The sequence below is a fragment of the Acomys minous genome, assembly GCF_964271855.1.
Source record: "Acomys minous genome assembly, chromosome: 16".
Taxonomy (NCBI): Eukaryota; Metazoa; Chordata; class Mammalia; order Rodentia; family Muridae; genus Acomys; species Acomys minous.
In genome coordinates this window covers 33,439,678-33,462,592 of record NC_140498.1, presented here as the reverse complement: position 1 = coordinate 33,462,592, position 22,915 = coordinate 33,439,678, and the positions used below count along the sequence as shown (strand labels likewise).

Sequence of the window (22,915 nt, the reverse complement as noted above, 5' to 3'; positions counted from 1 at the left end):
TTTTGGAAATAGATTTGAGTCACATAATTAGGTATCTCCACTGGAACAGCTGACCATTTGGATAATTCCTACTGCCTCACTAACCCTCAGACGTTGCCGTCCATATATTGATTAGACATTGCTTTATGTCAGATGTTAAAACGTGCACAAAAAATTGTGATTTAGTGCGATTGCACAACAGAACTCACTTCTCTATTTCTTTTGGGAATTTCCTAGTTGTCTCAATACTACCTACGGTAGGTGGGTGTTCCCTAAAGGTTTTTCCTGAGTCTCCTTGACGTCAAGTCAGATGAGGATCAAGGGACACTGGGAAGCGGAAGACAATGACACAGGCCCTGGGGACAGTGTGATTATGGTTCCATATGTTGCTGCCCGGAGGGATGTGTGGTCCCTCCCATCTACTGAAAGTGTGTAAGCACGTGAAGGTGGCAGGAAATAAGCCAAGTGAAAACAAAGCAAACCAAAGCAATCCTTCCTTCTCTAGCACTGGAAGGAAGCCTTTGCTTCGCTTTCAGGTAGGGCAATCTCTAGAGAATTATAAAAGCAAAAGAGACTTCAACATGTAGCCCTCAAAAAAAAAAAAAAAAAAAAAAAAGAAAAAGAAAAGAAAGAAAGAAAGAAAGAAAGAAAGAAAAAGAAAAAACAGTGAGTTGGAGTGGGGTGTCATGTCATTCACAAATGCCCGCTCATGAACACAGTAATAGTCGCAGTATAGCCAGCAAATATTTATTTAAATAAACAACTAGAAAACATTTGAATATATGCTAATGCTGGAGAAAATATGAGAAAGCCAATTATACTATCTAGATGAGAGTGCATATTAAAACCTATCAGCCCGTTGGGAGGCTGTTTTAGTATACACTTTTCTTTGGATTTTTGTTTGTCTGTTTGTTTCATTGTTTGTTTTTTGAGACAGGGTTTCTTTGTGTAGCCTTGGCTGTTCTGGATTCACTTTGTAGACCAGGCTGGCCTCAAACTTACAAAGATCTGCCTGCCTCTGCCTCCCGAGTGCTGGGATTAAAGGTATGCACCCACCACTGCCTGACTTTTAACTTTTTTTCAGTATATACTTTTCTATTACTCAGCTTTTAAGACGTTTTCTTAAGTTATGTGTTACAGATGCATTCATGAAGTATGCAAGATGGATCACTCACATTTTTATATCAGTAATAATTTTAAAAATTAAATTGCCAACAGGAACGAAATGGCTAAATAACCAGTTGTAAGTCAAAATATTGAATCAGATGTTAAAAAATAATATTGTGGAAGAATATTAAATCATGTGAGAGAATATATTATGAGGCATATTTATATAAGCATTTGTATATATATTTGTCTATAAATAAATATGTATTATTAGTAGTAATATTATAGAAAAATTTAATGTTTATAATAGTTTCCTTGTATTTTATAGGATTTATAGTATTTTACCCAACTCAACAAGTGGTCTTACAATGATGTTGTAATTTGACTGTATATCTCTCACACATGTGTCTTTATTGAGACTCTTACACCTTTTCAGTGGCACTGAGTTGATTATTAACTGAACCTCATAGGGAATGGATGCAGCCCCAGCTGTTCCTCTCTTCTTTCAGAATTTTCTGAGTTAGCCTTGTTTAAAGTGAGATAGTCTTCTTTGTTTTGCTTTCACTGAGGTTTCTTGAAAACAAAGTGAGCAAATTCAGTGGCAGATCCATTAAAAATACACTGTCCTAGAACTTGCTGGTCCTTACCTAGATGCCCTATTTGTCACAGTGGTTGCAACCTCAACTTGACAGTCCACAAAGTTCTACTAGTGTTCTCAAGTGGACAGATTGAGTTCCCTGGGGTTGGTCCTGGTCTCAAACCTTTAGGTGAAAGGGGCTGTTTGTTCACTCCAATAGACAATTATGAAGGGCAATTAAAAATTTAAATTATGTTAATAGGCCAGAGAAAAATGACTGTTTGCAGAAATCAGTAGCAATTACCAGACATAATGGTTCTCAATTAGGCTGCAGGGGATTTTTCAGTCATTCATAATTCACTATCTTAAATGTATCATAAAAAAGTAATTGTCATTTGTTAATAAAACTTACTTAAAAACAATGAAGCTATGTATGTACAAAGTAGCATTGCTCTTTCCTTAACTTAAAAAACTTTGATAATCGATTTTAAAATGTAGCACAGGCTAGCTCAAAACAAAATCAAACAATAAGAAACAGTTTTTCTAGATCTTTACTTGCATTAACAAGGGTTAACTGTGGTTTCTGCTCCACTGGCATTCTTCCTTCTAACCATCTCCTTGGGTCCATTAAAAGGGGAAAGGGGCTGGAAAGTCTATCTAAGGAATATATTGTATTGACATTTTTAGTCAATTAAACATGAAAACATAAAAGTGTTAACTTGCTGTTTCTATCATATTCATTTATCTCCTTAGATTTTATTGTAAAAAAATTATATTTGTATGCAGCTGTTCCATGACCCCCAGGAATATAGTCAGCATTCACGCCTAGGCATATAGCTCCATTCTCAGACAAAGCAGTCTGTTGAATTAATTTCACTGCACATGTGATGTGATTCAAGGCCTCTGTCTTGGTGGTTCAAAGCTTGACTTCCGGTGCTCCAGGGAAAAGCGAAAAAGGGTGAAAAAAAAAAAAAGCAAGGAGGAAGGAGAAGGAAGTTGAAAATTTGCAGAGGGCAATTCTTAAAGAAAAAAATATTAAAGGGATGGTTTTTATCTTTTGCTTTCATGCCCAGATGATGATGCCTTTTTTTTGTGTCCGCTAAAAGAACAATATCTGCCCTCTCTATTTCTTGTCCAATCAGAAAATCTTTGCTGTACCCTCATGTTGCAAACTGTAGTTTTACAGTCAACAAAAAGAATGAGGCAAAGAGAGAATGAGTTCTTTTTTGTCCCCATGTGATAAGTGTCACTTAGGTCTGTCAAAATTTAGCAACATTTCCAGAAACTTCTCAGGGAGAGAGAGAGAGAGAGAGAGAGAGAGAGAGAGAGAGAGAGAGAGAGAGAGAGAGAGAGAGAGAGAAGAGAGAAGAGAGAAGAGAGAAAGAGAAAGAGAGAGAGAGAAGAGAGAGAGAGAGAGAGAGAGAGAGAGAGAGAGAGAGAGAGAGAGAGAGAGAGAGAGAGAGAGAGAGAGAGAGAGAGAAGAGAAGAGAAGAGAACAAACACTCTGGTCTATTCTGAGCCAGGTATTTTGGAGATACAACCTTATTTAATTTTCACTAATATCCTATGAAGCATGTATTTTACAACCTGTGCTACAGCTGAGAACATGGGATGTTCAAAAGTCAATACCATGTTCTAGGTGACAGAAAGTGGTAGTGCATGCAGGAATTTGAACCCAGATATTTCTTGATGCAAAGTCTATAAACATTCCCCTTTTGTGTGCTGTCCATTGCTTGAAACTGCGAAGACACAACCTTGAGGTGTCTTAGTTTTTGATAGTTCTGTCTTCAACCTTTCCTTCATGGATACAGTGCTGATAGCACATGGACCAGTCTCACATATAGTGGGATGGCAATAAGCTGACAAATGATCCCAATTTTCTGAAAATTTGAGAACACTTAAAGTCAGCAAAGACATGTAGCCTTTCATTGAATGTGTCTTAAATGACCTCAGAAGGTGCAGAGAACTCCCATAAAGGAGTAGAAAGTACACATTTTATAATAGGATCCATATATGACTGACTTCTTCCTGAACTCAAATCTTAGCTCAAATGTTACCTCCTCAGAAATATTCCTTCTAGTCTTTCTAAAGCAGAAGACACAAAAGACCAGTTAGAATAATTTCTCCAATAATTTTTTTCTATAGGTTTATCTGCCTATGTTTGCTTTGTCTGGTGAGATGCCAGCCATTTGACACGCTTGGCACCATACTTCTACATGTAACCCAGTGCTTTATACAAGGAGTGTTTATTCAATGTATGACTATGTATTTATAAAACCCAACACCTGTTTTTGACAAGTGCCCAAGCATGGTCTCCTACCTACAAGACTTTCCTTTGCAGGAGTCTAAAGGAAGCAAGGGCGATTATGTTCCCCAGTATGATGCTACCTAAAGTGGTGGTTGTCCCAGATTCCCAACAGCTGGGATAATTGACAGAGATGGGCTGGAAAGGACACAGGGAGCTTCCTCACCCTGCCCCTTCCTGAGGTTGATTAGAGACGGCAGCATCTCAGGTGGCATGAAAGACGAACGAACATTTACTTGGCTGGTGGTGGACTTGCTGCCTCACAGGACTGCTCTCTGCCTCTGTCTGGAATGAACGCTACTGTCTTCCCTCTAATATCATTTATCGAGCAAATACTGTGAGAGCATTTGTGTCAAGCAATGCTCACCAGACTTCGGGCACCAGGCAGCTTTCTTTACTAGATTCTGACTATCACCAGTCCACCCTTCCTCCTGAGCTAATCTACACTGGAATGGGTTTAAGTCATGTTTCTTTGGTTAGCAAAGATGGAGGATGTTTTCTTCATGAAAGGCTATGCTTCAGACACAGTTCTAAGTTCTCTGACACCTTGACTCTGTCATTCGTCCACAATTTGCTTCCTCTACTTGACTTACAAAGTGAAACATTATGCCTTTTCCTACTGCTAATTTTATTTTTAAAAGCTTTAATGCTATTTACTTCTAGTGAAATTTATACAATAAATAATGAACTTTTAATAAAAACTTTAAATAAAGGCATTTATTAAACAAAATAAAACTACCCTGTTTTCCACCCCCAGCCCTTTTGTATCACCTATCCCTTCCTGATATTACCACTTTAAGTGGTTTGCTATATTGATAGTGGTAAAAGTTGAGCAATCAATTAGGTATCTACACATACATATAAAGGTCTGATTCATAAAATGTGTTTATTTCTGGGAGTAAATACTCTTACCATTTATATTTTTGAGTTACAAATATCCTTGTATTGAGGCAGTGTTCTGCAAAGCATGATTTAACTTTCAGAAGCAAGTACAACCTGGCTCCAGGACATCACAGATAAAACTTCATCATCCTCCTTTTCTCACTTGTCCTTCTTACTTATTTCTGTCTGTCTTTCTGTCTGTCTATCTGTCCATCCATACATCCATTGATCCATCCATCTATCAATCCATTCATCCATCCATGCACCCATATGTGGCATCCATCCACGCACCCATATATATACAAAATCATACATGAATTAAGATTCTACAGAAACACTATTATTTTGTTTGCAATTCACATCTTTTTTCACACACAATTCACTGCAGCTCGGTGTTTGGAAATCTTCTTAAAGCCTCTCATAACAGGAAACACCTTGGGTAAAGCATCCCAGCTGAAATGAGCATCTTTCATTTGGTCTATAAGAGCTGTGGGCCCGTGAGCATGCATGCAGTACGCATGCTCACTGTTGTCTATCTATTGTAAAAGGGAGTAATTCATCATTGGGCAGCAGGTTCTGCTCAGATGGTTTATTGTCCTGACCTCATTAAAAGCATGTAATCCACGCAGTGCCGTAAATCTATGCCTCTAAATACTTTCCTCTTTAATTTTTTAATACTGCACACATGAAGGGAAAGGTTAAAGCCAATTAAAAGAGATACAAATACCATTATTACTGCCCTGACAAACAGTTAGTTATTGGATTCGGTCGTTTCAGTTTAGAAAGCCATTATTTTTGTTCCTGAATGAATTAGTAATCAAGCTGTTTATTGACTTGTCTTATCTCAGAGATGCTAAATATTTTTTTTTTGGTCCAGTCCCCCCCCCCCTCTTTCTCTCTCAATTGGCATCATTCCTGCACACATAAAAATTATGGACAACTTAAGGTCTAAGTGCAAACAATAACCGCACAGCTGCATGTGGAAATCAGCATATGGACAACGCCATCATTTCCACTGGTCCAGGAAGGGGTACGCTGAGCCTCTCACTCAGCGGTTATTGTTGTTGTTGTTGTTGTTGTTTTTCCCTCCCATTAAGGCCATTATATGACACTGACAGATGCTTAAAAGCATTTAGGGCTGAAAGAACTGTTGGGGAAATTGCCGCAAAAGATTGACAAATGATGATCTTTTTGTCCACAAGGTTCTTATTTCCTGTGCAAAATGGACCAAAAGAATAAAAGGAAAGAGAAAGAACCATTAATGTACAGACTTGGTATTGTTTTCTGACACGAGTTCGTCTTTTCCGTTGCATTTGGCCCAGAAACGTGACTCTGTTTATGAAAAGGCTGCAGGGTGGTAAAACACAGCAGTTAACTCTTTGCTAGCTGATTGGTGCCTGCTTGGATGTCCCACTCTCTCCCGACTCCCTCTTTATCACTTTAGGAATATGGAATGGACCTTACAGGATCTGAGAGAACTTGGGGCTATGTGGGACTAGATTTGTTTATCAGCTATTTTGTTCATTTCTATCATCAGGTCCAGAGTGTTTCGTGAGAAATGACAAAGTGTAAAGAGCAATGCTGACCACAGTGTGGGGCTTAGAATAAGCTCACAGTCACAGGCCCACATCTCCAAATTCAGGCAGTGCAGCATCTCCATAACTGGTGTATCATTTTCCTCACTATTGTTAGCCCTCGGGTTTCAAGAGGTGTTGGTTCTAGGACTCTTTGCGGATACCAAAGTCTGAAGATACTGACATTCCTTGTGCCCAAGGATGTGACGTTTGTACACAGCACGTATACATTCTCCTGTACACTTTGATCACACCCAGGTCACTCTCAGAATTTAGCACAACATAAATGCTATGTAAATAGCTGTTCCACTGCAACACTCAGGGAATGATGACAGGAAAAAGAGATCTGTGTGGTGCCAGTGGAGACATGAGTAAAATGAGCTTGAATTTGTGGCTGACTAAATCTGTGAGTTTCTGAGTCTTCAGAGATGGGGGGGGGCCGCTATCTTCTAGCACTCCTGCTTATAGGGATCAAAGTTGGGTACTTTTACTGAGTAGAAGAGTAACATATATACTCACAAAGAAACAACACAGAGCAAGACAAAAAGACTGTGAAAGTAAGCGTCCCAGAGTTATGAGAGAAAAGGCTACAATGATGACACACCTTCGGTGTCCTCTTTGCCATGGACACTAGAACAGGGCTGTAGAAAATATGCCCTGGTGGTAGCAATGTCACCATCTTGTGGGCAATGCCATAGGAAAGCAAAATTTGTGACCTATCCTAGATACAGCTGGGCTTGAGACCCATCAACCATGATTTTAGTAACCTTTAGGGTGCCTGCTCAAGGCTGGCGGATACTTCCAAGTGTAAATTCTTGTGCTTGAGTTGATCACCCTGCCTACTACGTGTGTCATATCACATATCACGGAGCGCTGTTAACACTGTGCTGTTTATCATCTATCTATTATCTATCTATCTATCTATCTATCTATCTATCTATCTATCTATCTATCTATCTATTTTACTTATTTATTCTTCTATATCTCTACCCTAGACTATAATCTCCTTTGGGGCTCCAAGGCTCTTGTTTCTGTTTCCTTGCTTTGGTCTCAGAGGCCTCTCAGGGTTCTAGAACACAGTGCTGCTGGTCCCCAGGAAATCAATAATGAGCTAGAAGTGTACACATAAAATCCATTGAATAAAAAAGAAACAGTTAGAGAAATTTAACTCCATTAAAGTTAATAGTTGGAGCTTAATAAATAAGAGTCACTCCGAAGAGAAAATGACCTCTTTTAAAAAGAAAGAAGGACGAAGAAAACCATGGTCCCAGGAACATTCTCCAGCAGCTTCTAATGAGATCACAGCTTATTCTCTTAAGGAGTGAAAGAAATAATTGAACACACCACACACTAATGACTTCTTATAAAAATGTGTCCATAACCCATTGGCATTCAGAGTCAGACAGGACCCAGTAATCCCTGATGGCAGCATATTCTAAATAAGGGCTCAATAAAACCCCAAGACCTGCCAGATGCAGCTCAGAGAGTTGGGGTTGCCATGTCCCTGGGAAGTGAGTCTTGCTGTCTCGCTCTACCTAGAATGGAGGACAAGTAGCAGAAAAAGGGACACTCAAACAATGTCTCAGTCAGCTTTCTATGAGAAAGCTTGAAACATAGCGTTGCTGGTCCTTGTTGCCATTAGGATGCCCTGAAATTATCCTTCATAGCCTTCATTTTCTATTCTGAGATTCATTCTGGTACCAAGTGAGAGCCATGGAGACCGGAGTGTGCAGACTTTCTTTGCTTGCCTTTGCATGGTCTAGTACCAGACAACCTGACGTCTCACTGGGCACCAGCACTTCCTGTCTTATTTTGCTTTCCTGAGCTTCTATTTCCTCATCTGAAAAATAAGAACAATGTTTTTACTGAAAATTTGTATAATTTAGCCAGGTGCCCTCCACAGACTAGGAGATCAGTAAGTATTCACATTTGTAATGAACTAACAATGCCATGTTCTATTGGGGGTGGGGGTGGGGTGCTTTTCAGCTGGAGGACACAGGCCTTTGGAGATCCAAGAAAGGATTATAGACTATCCAAAGAATTTGAAATGTGATCCATGTTTGTACATACTCTTGTTGTTTCTCGGCATGAAGCCCCTAAGGCTAATCAGATTATCAATGTGGTCTACACCCCTCTGAGATAAAGAGTGATAGTGGTGGGGACTTTAGTAGCCAAATTATGTCCTTGGCAAGCTGGCAAACCAAAGAGGTGAGACTAGCATCTTATCTTATGCAGGGGGCCCACAATTTTATTTTTATGCCTTGTGTTTATTTTCCCCTCTACTTCATAAAAAGAAATAACATTTCAAATGCACTCCACCATGAGGACAGGTAGTTGATTTCCACCTCAAACCCCCATGAGATTTCAAAAAGTAAAACAAGAGCACTTCAGTCCTCTTCTTGCGACCTGCCAAGTACAACATTTTCTGGAATAGCGAGAGTTGGCTTGAAGAAAACTCTCTGTATGAAGACTTGGTCCTGATGTGCTGACACAGGGTGCTGCCTGAGCAAGGCTGGTGGGCAGAAACTGCACTGGGACAAGGCTATGGAGAACTTGATTCTACCACTCTCTTCTCCTCATCCCCAGCCAGCAGGGTATCCAGCATGGGCCTTCTCCACCCAAACTTATCTGACTTCTTATCATCCAAATAGGATTTATCCCCAGTATTAGTTCAATCTTTTATGTGAAAGGCCTAAATGTAATACAGAAACGGCTTTACCAGACTGTCATTTCTGTATCCCTAAATAAGAAAATATTTGGTCATAAAAGAGGGTTATCCAATAAAACTGCATTTCATTCATCTGATAATTTGAAACAAAGAGATGCAAAAATTTTTCATCTATCTTTCTATGTATAAATGAAAAATATAATTTCTTCTAGGTAGAGGCAGCAAATGGTGAACATATGAGTTCAAGGACCCATTAAACAAATATTTACTCGGTATTTATTAAGTGTCAGTTACTTTAATAGGACTGGGGACATCAAGTGACAAAGTAGAACAGTTGTTGCCTGAATGAGCATGATGGTTTAGGAGAGGAAAATGATAACTAAAAATACGTGCATAGAAAATCAGTTTAAATTGTGCTCACAAGACCTTCAACAGACAAACTGATTCCAGAAAGAGGAAAGAGGAATGGCGCGAGATAGGGATTTAGCCACGGGCACCAGACACAACATGTGAATGGAGGTTAAGGGATGTGTCAGTCAACCTCTAGCAGAGGCCTTGGACTTTGTGATAGCCTCAGGGCAGTGGGCTCAAGAATAACCAATCTAATCTGGGAGACTCATTTTTCTCACCCATAAAATGGGAAGGTAACAGGTTTTGGTTTATGGAGCTCTCTTGAAAGTTAAATTAGCTAACTCTCGACACTAGTTTAGGACAAAAGTATGGTAAATAGGTATGAAATTAACATTATTACAGACACAAAATCATGAGCCAAGGCCATGTAATAAGGGAAAAGTGACTTAGAAATCACAGGAGGGTGTGGCTATTGGGTGGAGCATGAGCAGGAAGTGGGTGGACCCAGAAGGCTGGAAAGGGGTGGGCATCAGAGTTAATCACCTCAGGCACCATGGCAGGGTAAAGTCTCGTGCCAAGCCCAAGAGCAAGGAAGCAAGGGCATTGTCCCCAGTGGACCTCAGAAACTCATGAACCAGGGCTTAGAAAATCATCTCCGCTCAACATTCTTCACAGTTCTACCCTTCGATGATTGTGGCATAATAGCTCCTCAAAGGGAGCAGTTTCTAGGTAAGAAGTTTTAAATAAAGAACCCCTGTTTCATTCATGCTCATTAAACTGTTTTTCCCCTACCTAGATCCCTGCAATAATAAATATAATTATATCCATCTTTAATGACTTTGGTTCCTTGAGCTGCAGGTGCTGGAATACTGTATTTATTAACATATTTTAAGCCCTTTAAAAAGACTGCATTAATTCCTATGATAATTTAGTACCCATAATACATTCTCTGTTCTGAATAGATGTTAATCACCGCAGAATGACTGATTTGCCCAAGTGCGAGCTAAGCCGTGCTCTAACTAGTAGCTAGTAACTTTTTAATTCAATATTGTTACTGAAACTGTTGATTAAAATCTAGTTGCAATAACAATTCTTTGCCACCCCTCTACCCCATGGGCCCTACCCTCTGAGGACCCACACCAGGGCCCTAAAAATTGGATTTTGTTTTTGCTGGAGCCAAGGGCATTCATTCTGGGGGCCTGTATCACTAGTTAAGCTCTACTTGAAAAAGGTCCTTATGTACCTGTTATCCCAGAATGCTCTGGGTTTGTTTTCTCTTCCTTGCAACCAGTGACAAGGGGAGAGGGCACCAAAGAGAAATAGAAGCTAAGCACAAAGCCTGCTTAAAAAACAAACAAACAAACAAACAAACAAACCTTAAATCTAAGAATTTTAAAAATTGTTCATTTTACATCCCAATCAGAGGCCCCTCTCTTGACTCCTTCCCATCCCACCCTCCCTCCCTCTTCCCTTTGTCCCTCCCCTGGTCCTCCGAGAGGGCGAGCCCTTCTCCCCATCAACTGTCCCCAGACTGCCGAGTCACATAATCCAAATTAAAAATGGGGGTACAGAGCTAAACAGAGAAATCTCAACAGAAGACTATCAAACGGCCAAGGAGCACTTAAAGAAATGCTCAATGACCTTAGCCATCAGGGAGATGCAAATTCAAATGACTCTGAGATTCCATCTTATACCTATTAGAATGGCTAAAATAAAAAAACTCAAGTGACAGCACATACTGGTGAGGATGTGGAGAAAGGATAACACCCCTCCATTGCTGGTGGGAGTGCAAACCTGTACAACCACTTTGGAAATCAATCTGGTGCTTTCTCAGAAAATTGGGACCAGAATTTCCCCCCAAGACCCTGACTGCCACTCCTGGGATATACCCAAAAGATGCTCCACCACACAACAAAGATACTTGCTTAACTATGTTCATAACAGCTTTATTTGTAATAGCCAGAATCTGGAAACAACCTAGATGTCCCTCAACCGAAAAATGGATTAAAAAAGCCTGTGGTATATCTACACAATGGAATAATATTTGGCTATCAAAAATAAAGACATCATAAAAATTTCAGGCAAATGGATGGAGCTGGAAAAGATCACCCTGTTTGAAGTAACCCAGACTTAGAAGGACAGACATGGTATATACTGTCTTATAAGTAGATATTAGCAATATAATACAGAATAACCATATTACAATTCACAGACCTAAAGAAGCTAACTAACAAGGAGGACTCTAGGGAGGATGCTTAATTCTCATTCACAAAGGCAAATAGAATAGACATTGGAAGCTGTTGAAGGTAGGGAACAGGATGGGGGCCTACCATAGATTTCCTCTGAAAGCCTACACAAAGCCTGCTTAACAGAAAGTGGAAGTTCCCAAGCTTTCGCTTTCAAGATGGAGGGTGGAGGCTGAGTTAGTTCCTACCTGACGGGGTGCGAGGACTCTGGTTTGTGTAGGGATCCCGGCATGCTCAACCAATTGAAAGCAGGATTGTTTTGAAACTACTCATGAAATTTGGACCAAAGGGGAGTGCTCCCCTGCCAGGGAAAGGAAGCCACTACTTACTGCAAGTGCGGGATTCTTCAGACTTCACATCCGCTATCTCAGTTGACATACGACAAGTCTGCAGGGAGGGAGGCACCTGCACTGTTCCACAGTGAATGTACTCAGTCTTTTCAGAGTTCCTCAGCAAGGAAGAAGCAGAGCTCCAGAATTCTGCTCCTAATTTTAGGTCACCCTCCATTCCTCAACCTAGTCAATCCATATGGGAAGGATCCTGGCTTGGGTCATGGACTACATAACAAACTATTATATGCCAGAAGAAAGCATATTAGAAACTAATACCTAATTTAGCTTGTTTGTGGATTTAAGACTAGTGACGGAACGGCCTTATTTCTGTCCAAGGGAAGATGAATCTTTACACCTTAGTCTTCCTTCTATGGAGAATGTTGGCAAGGACATTGTTTGGGGGCAGCTGCCTGAAGGGCTCTGTATAAATACAAGGAGATGCCTTTGCATTTATAGATAATCGTAAAAATGTCATAAGGAATCGGGGGCACGGTGGTGCACGCCTTTAGTCCCAGCACTGGGAGGCAGAGGCAGGTGGATCTCTGAGTTCAAGGCCAGCCTGGTCTACAGAGTGAGTTCCAGCGCAGCCAGGGCTACCCAGAGAAACCCTGTCTGGAAAAAGCAATACGAAACTCAACTAAACAAAAGATGTCATAAGAGGCTGGTGCCTACATAGTTAGGAAGGAGCCAGGGACTGATTAAGAAGTGTGCCCTGCAGCTATTAAAAAAAATTTTTTTTTTAAATTGTTGCCATACGAAACTCTTCTCCATTCCCCCCACTGCAAACTTAAAGTGAGGATTGTTTTGCTCATGTGCTTGGCTCAGGGACTGCGGGTTCCTGGACTTCTCTTTGCTGGTTTAAGTGTGGGTTCCCTGCCCTCCAACCCCCTGGAGGAAATGTTAATGTATTAGACACAGAACTCTATGTCACATTATCCAACCCATGCAGACCCAATTGTGGATTTCAGTTCCTTTCCGTATAAAGAAGATGTGTGTCTGAGAGATGTGACCCTGAGAGATGTCTGCTTTGCAGAAATGAGTGGGTATGTGCTGATGCTTGGGCCATAGGCAGGGTTTGTTTTTTTCTTATTTTTTTTTCCTGTGTGCATGCTTGTATGCATGTATGTGCAGATGCATGCATGCATGTGTGTGTTTGTTTGTGTGGAGGTTAGAAAATCAGCGCAGATGTTATTTCTCAGGAGCTGCCAACCTTTTCTTTGAGACAGGGCCAGTCATTGATCTGGAACTTGGCCAAGGAGGACGACTAACTGGGAGCAAACTCCAGGGATCTGCTTGTCTTCACCTCCTCTCACACCATTGTTTAGATTACAAGCACAAGACAGACAACACTCCCAGCTTCCTACGCTGGTTCTCGGAACCCGAACTAAGGTCCATGATGCTTGCAAGGCAAAGCACAAAGCACTTTACTGACTGCGCTATATGCTGGTTTTGTTTTATTCTCTCTCGCTATAAATCACCACTAACTTTATTCCCACAGAGTGGAGCATCACCATTCACTTTGCGGAGAAATTAGGCCACTGATTATTCCTTCCATTCCACACAGGCAATGATGGCCCAGCAGGCTCTCACTCCAGGCCAGTGAGGCCACTGTAGGGAAGCCTAGTTCTCTCCCACACTGGCCTGAGGTGCCTCTCAGAAAGTCTTGACAGCCTCAGAGGGTGGAGCCTGTAGGTGAACACATGCATTCTTTCTACTACTCTAGCAGGAGGTGTGGCCCACAGTCCAAGCCACCTAGGGTCAGAGAAGGTTAAACAATGCAGACCGAGTCAAGGCATGGAGGGTTGAAAGCAAAGCCAGCTCCACATCACATTCAAGCTCCTCTACGCCTTCCACCGTTCCAAGCAAACACTTAAGCAGGCTGGGCTCTCAAAATATGTGCATAAAAACAGTTAGAACCTTCTCACTGAAGTGCCCCAGCTCTGCCACCATCACGTGACAAAACCTCAAATTGCAGCTTCAGAAATTATAAAACAAAATCCTCGAAGATCACCTCTGCCAAGCCAAATACTGCATGGGCCATACAAAAAGACTATGACATGTTCAGTAATATGACTCTTCAGAGTTCATCTACAGAGATAGGATTCCAACCTACAGAATTTTTTGTTTTGTTTTGTTTTTGCTTTTTTTTTTTTTTTTTTTTGAGACAGGGTTTCTCTGTGTAGCCTCGACTGTCCTGGACTTGCTTTGGAGACCAGGCTGGCCTCAAACTCACAGCTATCTGCTTGCCTCTGCCTCCCAAGTGCTGGTATTAAAGGCGTGCGCCCCCCATGTCTGGCTCTCAGAATTTTTGATGCAGAATTCACATTCTTATATTGTAGTCAAGGCTGGCCTCGAATTCAATTCTATTGCCCAGGTTGGCCTCAAACCATGACATCCTTGCTTCAGGTTCCTGAGTGTTGGGATGATAAGCTCAAATCACCATGCCCAGCTCATCCCAAATGTCAGATTTCACCCTTTGCCTCTTGAAGGAATTCAAAACTATCCATCCTTATACGAAGGCAAACCCAGACTAGAACATACGTATCCATGTATACTCTCCTCCTAATCAGCTTTCTTAGTAGGGACACCAGCAAACGTTCTTGCACTAAAAGTGCTTCGGATTTGGGGTAGGTCAGAGCAAGCTAGGGTGGAATGCATCCTGAGGCATCCTGCTGCCTCTGGGCAGAGGCTGTAACCCAGCGGTGCCCCACACCCACCTCTCTCTACCTGAGACGTACAGCCCCAGCAGCCACCAGATCCACCTAGAAGTCTCGCCCCCACCATGTACAGATCCAGTACCCCCCACCCCTCCCCCACAAGTACCCACAGATGAGGGTAGAGGTAATCAGCATATACTTTCAATGTTGAAGTGGTTGTGGATTTTATAAAACTAGCTTTCCCGTACCCATGCCTGTCTGCCCCACATTGTGCTGACATCCTCAGCTCTCTCTTTGCATTCTGCCTTCATCTACAGCCTGCTATAGACATTCTAGTTTGATTTGGATGGTATAGAAAGCCCCTCACCATGGGGTCTAGTCACTGTCCTAGTATGTGTTTTACCTTCTAGGGTGCCAGCACTTCCAAACTCAATGCCAGAAACTCCTTGATCTGTCGAGTGCCTACCCCCCACCCACTGTCTATTGAGCCTGGGAGGTTATTTCTGCAGCTTCCATGGAGTCTCCCGTTCACTTCTCTTGAGAGTGACCGCTTGGAAATCTCCTATGATTCCTCTGGAAGGTCATGAAACTCATGTTCACACCCATGGGATATCTGTGGCCACAAGAGGTTTTTCTCTTCTCAGCTTTCCTGCATTGTTATTAACAAATCTTCTCCACTAGACTAGGAGCAACCTCAGGGTAGGACCACATCCCAATGTTTCACTCAGAAGCGTGGGAGAATGCCAGGAGCATGGGGGGTGGGAGGGGGGGTCATAAGAGGCATCTGTAGTGAAGTAGGATGGGTACCATTTGTTGCCTCTGTGCCTCCCGCAGATCAGGATGGTGGTCACAGAGGAAGACACAAGAGTATGTGAGAAGAGATGAGACAGCACCAAGGATAAGCTTCCCTGAGTCTGTAGCTAAGTGTGGAAGCAGAGAAATGCCACAGAGACTGTTGAAGTTACCATTCTAAAAATTTAGTCTGGATGGGTGTCTATGCATAGGAATTTCACATCCTCCATCTCTTAATAAACAACAGTACTCTCATTGATTCTAGGCTAATCTTGGGCCCCCTTCCTCAGGATACAACATACAGAGGCTACAAACAAATATTCAACTAAATGGAGCATCTGCAGCTACACCCAATAGGATTAAAAGAAACATTTTAAGAGTTTAAAAAAAAAATCTGTTCTTTAGGCCAGTAACGGTCACAATGATCTCTCTCTCTCTCTCTCTCTCTCTCTCTCTCTCTCTCTCTCTCTCTCATACACACACATACACACACACATTTGGTTACAGCCACTTCAAGGTACACAATACTGTGCTTATATAACCTAACGTTCTAGAAAGGCACAGGAAACAATGGAAATGAATTGTGAGGTGGCATGGGGATGAAGGTGTTGTATGCCCGTATGTTGCATGCACGTCTGTGTATGAGTATAAATAAATACATGGACAATACATGTGTGTTTTATGAACTAATATGTACCTGTATTACTCAAACATACCTATGTATTATTTTCTAATTAAAGGGAGCTAAACATTTTAAAGAGTGGTGAAAATAAAAACTTCATCAGCCAGCAAATATGGAGGCAGAGGTAGGGGATCTCTTTGTGTTCGCACTTTGAAAGGGAAACTTTCGGTTATAAGCCACAGGCAAGGTGACACCATCACGTCTGACCACACTTTCTACTAAGAAAAATGTCTAGCAATCAGTGTGGGACAAAGGGTGGCATCTCGTCCATTGCTAAATAATCTTTATCAAATGGCTGCATTGACCTAACTTTTCCCCTTAAGATCTCCTCCAGCCTCCTTCAAAGAATTCATTACGAAACCTAAGTGGTTTAATGAAAAGTTTACTACCTAACAAATGGTGCCAACACCCATTCTTTCCTTGTCCTGAAGACCCCAGTGCTTGCTTATTTTGTCAGAAACACAAAAAGGAGAAACGCAATTGCATTTGTGCTGATGCTAAATGTTAATAGATTTGCCTAAACGCCTGCTAATAGCCCCCTAAAATTAGCTAGGCTAGTAGTGCATGCCTAATGCCTTGTTGTTTTTGTTGTTTTCCTTGCTTTGTGTTTCTCTTTCTTTTATCAGAGGGAGGAAAAAAGAAAAGAATAAAAAAAAAATAGATGTTTTTAAGCTACAAGACATTTTCAGTGTTGCATGTGAATTCAGAGAAAGAGCATATATTCTGAAACTATCCCACAGTTCTGACACTCTGTCATGAAGGTGACAAATCCTGGTGCTCTAATGTTTCATTAAATTAAACATGAAATGTTTAATGTTTTGTTAAATTAAACATGAAGCTGTGACTTTGGACCCGAGAAGCACAGCCTTCCATCAATTCTTCACATTCCTTCAGGTCACTTTTCAGGTTATAAAAATGGAGTTTTGTTTATTGGGTATTGCATTTCTCTCTGCAGTTAAAAGATGCTTTCTTTGCACACGCTTACAAATAAGAACCATCAAGCAACACAATTTAGGGAGCTGGGAAATATTTCTAAATCTAGTCCTACAGAAAACAGCTTGCAAACAGCCCTGTCACTAATCTTGTCTTGTTCCGTTTCCCTTTTAAATATTTGGAGCTGTCACTGAGAGGTTCCTTATGAACAGGGATGCTAAAAGCCCATTTTTCAGATGGGCACTACAGTTCCCAAGGAGAGGACGGCTGGCTGAAAATTGTGAGAGCAAGGATGAAGACTAAATTTCTCCCACTTGAAAGCTTCTTGGATCCTTATTCAGGAAGACAGAAGTTGGCAGTGAAAACGAAAACCAAATCAAACACAGGTCTGACTTGGGCAAGATTCTGCAAAGAGGGGAGTGTGAGAGTTTGTGTGATGGAGGAACTAAAGTTGTGATGGAAGAGCTCAAAGCCGCAGAAACACAGAGCCTGTACAGAGAGAATGGAATGAAGTTCAGACAAAAGCATGGTCCTTCCGGTCAACGCAATGACATTGTTAGCAGTGCCTTGTAGAGCTCTCAGTAACACATCCAAATACTACCTTACAAAATACATTTTGAGGATGCTTTTTAAGGAAAAAAAAAACCCAGCAACTATGTAGCAAATCAAAATAAAAAGATATCTCTATCCCAAAACGAAACTGGCAGCCCACGTGTGTGTATATATATATATTTTTTTTTCCGTGTGAATTTTAGTGGTTTTTTTTTCTGGTTTCTAGATGAAGCCCCATAATTATCACACCAGTGACAGCTAAGAGAGGACTGGCCATCCCAAAGGGCAACGTGTTCAAAGTCTGCGAAGCCCAAGCTGTGCAGCTGTGCAGTTATGACCTCACGTTTCTCCTCCACTGACGCACCGGCTCCCAGAACTGCTCACAAGCGGTCGAAGCGTCCCAGTTTGATAGCTATGCCTTTGCCTGTGAGAATCCTTTCCCCAGCTAGTTACCCAAACCAGTAGGAATATAATTGACACTTACCATTCTGAAGCTTCATGTCTGTGAGGCAAACTAAATAAATTAAACGGATCCCGCTTTAATCTTCTTTTTTAGACCCCAAATGCCTTAATCAAAAGGAAAACAAAACAGAACAAAACAAATGTTCCCCGAGGTCCTTTTTTAAACCACCAGAGCATAAGCAAAGAAAACGCTGTCTATTTTTTTTAATGGAATACCCAAAGCCTATCCCTCAGCGCCACAAAGGAGTGGGAGCTACTTCGAACATCCTCCTAGCATAGTCTTTCACTCCCCAGCTCTGATTCCGCGTCCATCTATCATGTGAAAGCAGGACTGCACGGAAGTTACTTTTTGAATCAAAATTAGGAGGGTGCTTCAATTGGATATTTGGCTTGGCACAACTACTGTAAAAATTCCACGTAAGAGCACATTTGATCCCCTCCTGCAAATGCATGGAGGCGTTTGTGGTCCCTGGTACTATCCCCAATGCATACTTTGCCTGTAAATGCGCTTAAGCTGCAGGACTTCATTTGGGGTTAGCTGTCCCACAAAGCTCATTTGCTCTTACCATTAAGGCAAGTGACTCTAAAAGGCTAGCACGATGCTTTTAACTATGTTTGAGAGGCCAGTCAGATCTTGTTAGCAGCAGCTGCACACTTACCAGGCTCCCAGGGCCTTGACAGAGTTGTCCCAGTCCTTCTGGGATTGGGGACATGAAATAAAATCAACCAATCATTAGCTGGAGCCACACATGCACATTGCACCAGATTCTCATTCTCCGGAATAAAATGGAAAAAAAAAAAAAAAAAAAAAAAAAAGCAAGGCAGCCTCCTCCAAAGTTCCTCCTCTGTTGGCCTCTCCCTGACAGATACAGCCCGCCAAGGTCCTGGCTGCACTTTCAAAAGTACTGCTCAATAAAAGGGTTTTAAAGGCTGTGCTGGGAGCCGGGGCGCGTCAGATCCCACTTTGGCTTTCTCTCCATCAGCATTCCTCGGCAAGCCCGCACAAAGCGGGGTACGCTACATTATTTATGTCAGCTTTAGGCTCTGGAAAACACACACTGGCATCCTGATTACTAAGAATCCTCGTGGATACAATTAAACTGTTCCCACATATATTTCCCCCCTTCTCTTCCCTGATTCAACCTCTTTCAGAGCAAACAAAAGCACTTTGAGACGTGTCCCAACTCATCTATTAGGAGCCAAGAGAACACTGAAGTACGGCCACTACGGCAAACGAGTGTGGGGGAAAGGTTACGATCGTGGAGTGAGCAAAGGACACCCCTGAGAGAAGAGGGCAGGTGAGGTTGGGGTGAGAGCCTGTTCAAGTAGTCTCCCAGGGTTAGGGGCAGGGACATGGGATAGCAATGTTAGGGCACCACGAAAGCATTTGAATGAATTCATGGAAGATTGATTTAGAATGGGCTGTTAAGGGAAGTCAGGAATACTGGCAACACCACTAACCTTCCGAGCTGGACGAAGAGCGATCGCGCTCTCTCAAATAAAAGCTCCTTGGTGCACCATCGAAGTTATAGCTCTAGACGGGAAGACCAGAGATTTGGCCAAGTAGAGAAATGACTTGGTCTCCAAGTCTCCTCTTTAGTGAAAATTTCCAAGCTTCACCATTTCCCCTTTCGTTATGTCTCACGACTACATCATGAGCTAGCTCGGGATGTTAGCCACAGGCAGGTTGAGTCTACACTGGCATGACCGAGGCAATACGACAGCAGGAACTTCCTCCCTTGGAGGAGTTGTGACACCACAGGAAATTTCTCCTGTGTCTAGCTGGAGAGTCCCTGCTTGGTAGACAGAGGTGACTTCACTTTGCAAAAGCCCCAGGGTACTGCTTACTGAAACAACCTTTGGCAGGACCTCTCAGTTAAGTCGGCTCACCTGAGCAGGGAGGCAGCTTGGGGAAGAGTCAGTTGTCTCCTCCAAGAACACAGGGAGGGAAAAGAAACTTTCCTTTCTCAAAGGCTTCCCTCAAATGTTTATTCCATGATGTGTGTGTATGTGTGTGTGTGTGTGTGTGTGTGTGAGAGAGAGAGAGAGAGAGAGAGAGGAGGGGGGAGTGGGAGAGAGAGAGAGAGAGAGAGAGAGAGGGAGGGAGGGAGGGAGGGAGGGAGGGAGAGAGAGAGAGAGAGAGAGAGAGAGAGAGAGAGAGAGAGAGAGAGAGAGAGAGAGAGAGACTGTTACCTATGATGACTTAGTTCCTCCCAACTGAGCTGTCTTGGGTGGAAAGTTTCTATCTTGAAATGGACGCAATGGACAGAGGACAAAGTGGAGGTCAGTGGCACAGAGCTCAGATGGGCAAGCCCATCTTTGATGCACACATTAGCAAAGCAGTGGGAAACGTCCTCCAGTGCAGGAGGCAACAGGGTTCCCTTAACAATAAGCACATGGAAAGCAGCCTCACTAGAGATGCACACACCATGAGCATCCCCACAACAGGCAGCAAAACAACCAGGTACCCAAAGACCAGATCAGCAGAAGAGCAAAGAGTGTGAACTTCCTCAAGGATGGCTCCCAGTGCTATGTTGGAATGGATGTTCCAGCCCGTCAGCCTTTCCTTAGAGGAGCCTTGGCCACATGTGGGTACAACTGTTTCCTTAGCTGGGAGGAGTTGCTCTCACCGTCTCTAAAACACTAACCATGTTGTAATTTTTCTTGATTAAATTCCAGAAGCAACTAGAGCAAGAAGGACCAAGGAAGTCCCCTCTAGGAACAAGATTACTCTAGGATATTATTTATTTATGTAGTAACTAAGTCATAATTAACTTTGAAGCTAACCCCAGGCTGAAATTCATGGCAAGGGTCCTTGGAGGACCTATCTTCTGCCCTCAAGTGATGCAATACAAGAAAGCCTAAGAGTCTGCCACATATCTGCTAACTCTGTCCCTCTTCCCTGAGCCTCAGTTTTCTCATCTGGAAACTGAACAATGAGATAATATTTCTTATTAAAACATGTGAATTATATTATTTATTAATATGTGTGTGTGTGTGTGTGTGTGCTCTCACACACATGTGTGGCACAGTGCACAAATGGGCAGACTGAAATGTGTGGGTGCCATCCCTTCCTTCCAGGCCCGGGATCGAACTCAGGTCATCAGGCTTGGTAGCAAGCATGTTTACCTGCCCGTGTTCATATGCTTTTGAGGATTTGGTAAGAAATGAAATACTCAGCTATGAGCCGGGCGTGGTGGCGCATGTCCCAGCACTCGGGAGGCAGAGGCAGGCGGATCGCTGTGAGTTCGAGGCCAGCCTGGTCTACAAAGCGAGTCCGGGACAGCCAGGGCTACACAGAGAAACCCTGTCTCAAAAAAAAAAAAATACTCAGTTATGACTCTGGCATTCTGTGAGTTCAAATAGCCCTCAGCTGTTATGCATGTTCAAAATGCTATCAATTAAGTGGCATAAAGTATACGTGGACATGGATCAAGCACACCCAAACCACATCTCTGAGTGTTTGCTGAACAGTTGTCTCTTACTATTTGACAATCTATGTACAAAGCGCAGAGTGCCATCGTTTGCCTACAGGAAACCTTCAGGTGAGTTACCCCATGGCAGAGGTCTCAGTCTCAATCAGCACTAAGGAGGGGATAAAAGCAGGAAGCATTAATATGTGTACCATGCAAGAAGTATGCTTCAAAAACAGCTGGGCACCTTTCTGCTGATTGCGCCTACGCTAAAATGATTTTTGGAGTTTTGAGATCCAGAACAAGTCTGCTCTCTACTTGACATGGGAAGATAATGGTGACCAGAATCCCATCCCCTAGGCTCTTCCTTCTCACCCACGTCCCTCTTCCACAAGCTGCAGCAGAGCAAGCCTCAGACCCTCCTGTCTGATACAAAGCCAGCACAAACAGGGGAAAAGATGGCTAGACCGAGGAAGTGACTCACTCACCCTCACACCACTGGCACAGGTCTTTACTACGTGCCCCTTCTGTGTCCAACAAGGCTCGAGGAGCAGCCATTAAGATTTCCAGTCCCATTTTTTCCCCCTAGAACCTGCCCAACAAATGTTTCATTTCAGTCCAGTAACTCTAATTAAATACTGTGCACATATGACTGGTACCTATTTTCCTGCGAAACATAATTTTTAGAGAAATGTTGCCCTATTTATCTATTTTTATTTTAGGGATAGGGTATTACTATGCACCTGATTGGGCTGAAGCTGCCCTGGAGCCCACTATGTAGCCCAGGCTGGCCTCAAACTCATTTCTTTTGTGCCTCTGACTCCTGAGTACTAGGATTACATGTGTATAATACCATGCCTGGCTTAAATATTAGCTACGTAAGGCTCTCCATAAATGACATTCTATAGTGTATGTTACATGCTTTATCTATCATCTATTTATCACCTATCTTTCTCCAAACAACAACAACAACAACAACAAAACAAAAACCCCAATTAATGTCTATACCACGGAGATCAAACCCATGGCTTTACACTATGCCACTTAACTAAACTCTAACCATCTCTTTCTTTCTCTATCTCTGTCTCTCTGTCTCTGTCTCTCTGCCTCTCTGCCTCTCTGTCTCTGTCTCTGTCTCTGTCTGTCTCTCTCTCTCTCTCTCTCTCTCTCTCTCTCTCTCTCTCTCTCTCTATATATATATATATATATATATATATATATATATACTTGGAAGAATAAAGTGAGCCTCATTGAGGTGCCTCTTTACTATTGTCAGTGTTAGCAGATCACCACACCCTCCTCTGGATAAACAAACATGAGCGGTCTTGAACACACAGCTATTTTAGGTGCTAATCACTTTGTGCTTTGTGCTTACATAAACAAAGGCTATCAATATCGTAAAC

The 22,915-nt window shown here is 42.3% G+C and overlaps 1 protein-coding gene across 21 annotated transcripts in view; it reads right to left on the bottom strand.

Annotated features, from left to right (window-relative positions):
- Window positions 1-22,915, bottom strand: part of TENM2 (teneurin transmembrane protein 2) — a 1,331,021-nt gene that overhangs the window by 408,700 nt on the left and 899,406 nt on the right. Inside the window, exons 1-2 of one of the 21 annotated variants that reach the window (XM_084761223.1) lie at window positions 18,759-18,895; window positions 18,122-18,204 (exon numbers count right to left, since the gene is read on the bottom strand). The exons of 17 other annotated variants lie outside the window; for them this stretch is intronic. In XM_084761223.1, the coding sequence (XP_084617349.1) occupies window positions 18,122-18,137 (16 nt within the window). In that variant the 5' untranslated portion in view covers window positions 18,138-18,204; window positions 18,759-18,895. Of the gene's footprint in view, window positions 1-18,121; window positions 18,709-18,758; window positions 18,896-19,560; window positions 19,858-22,915 lie in introns of those variants that run through there. 3 more of the 21 variants (XM_084761226.1, XM_084761224.1, XM_084761222.1) reach the window with 3 other exon arrangements.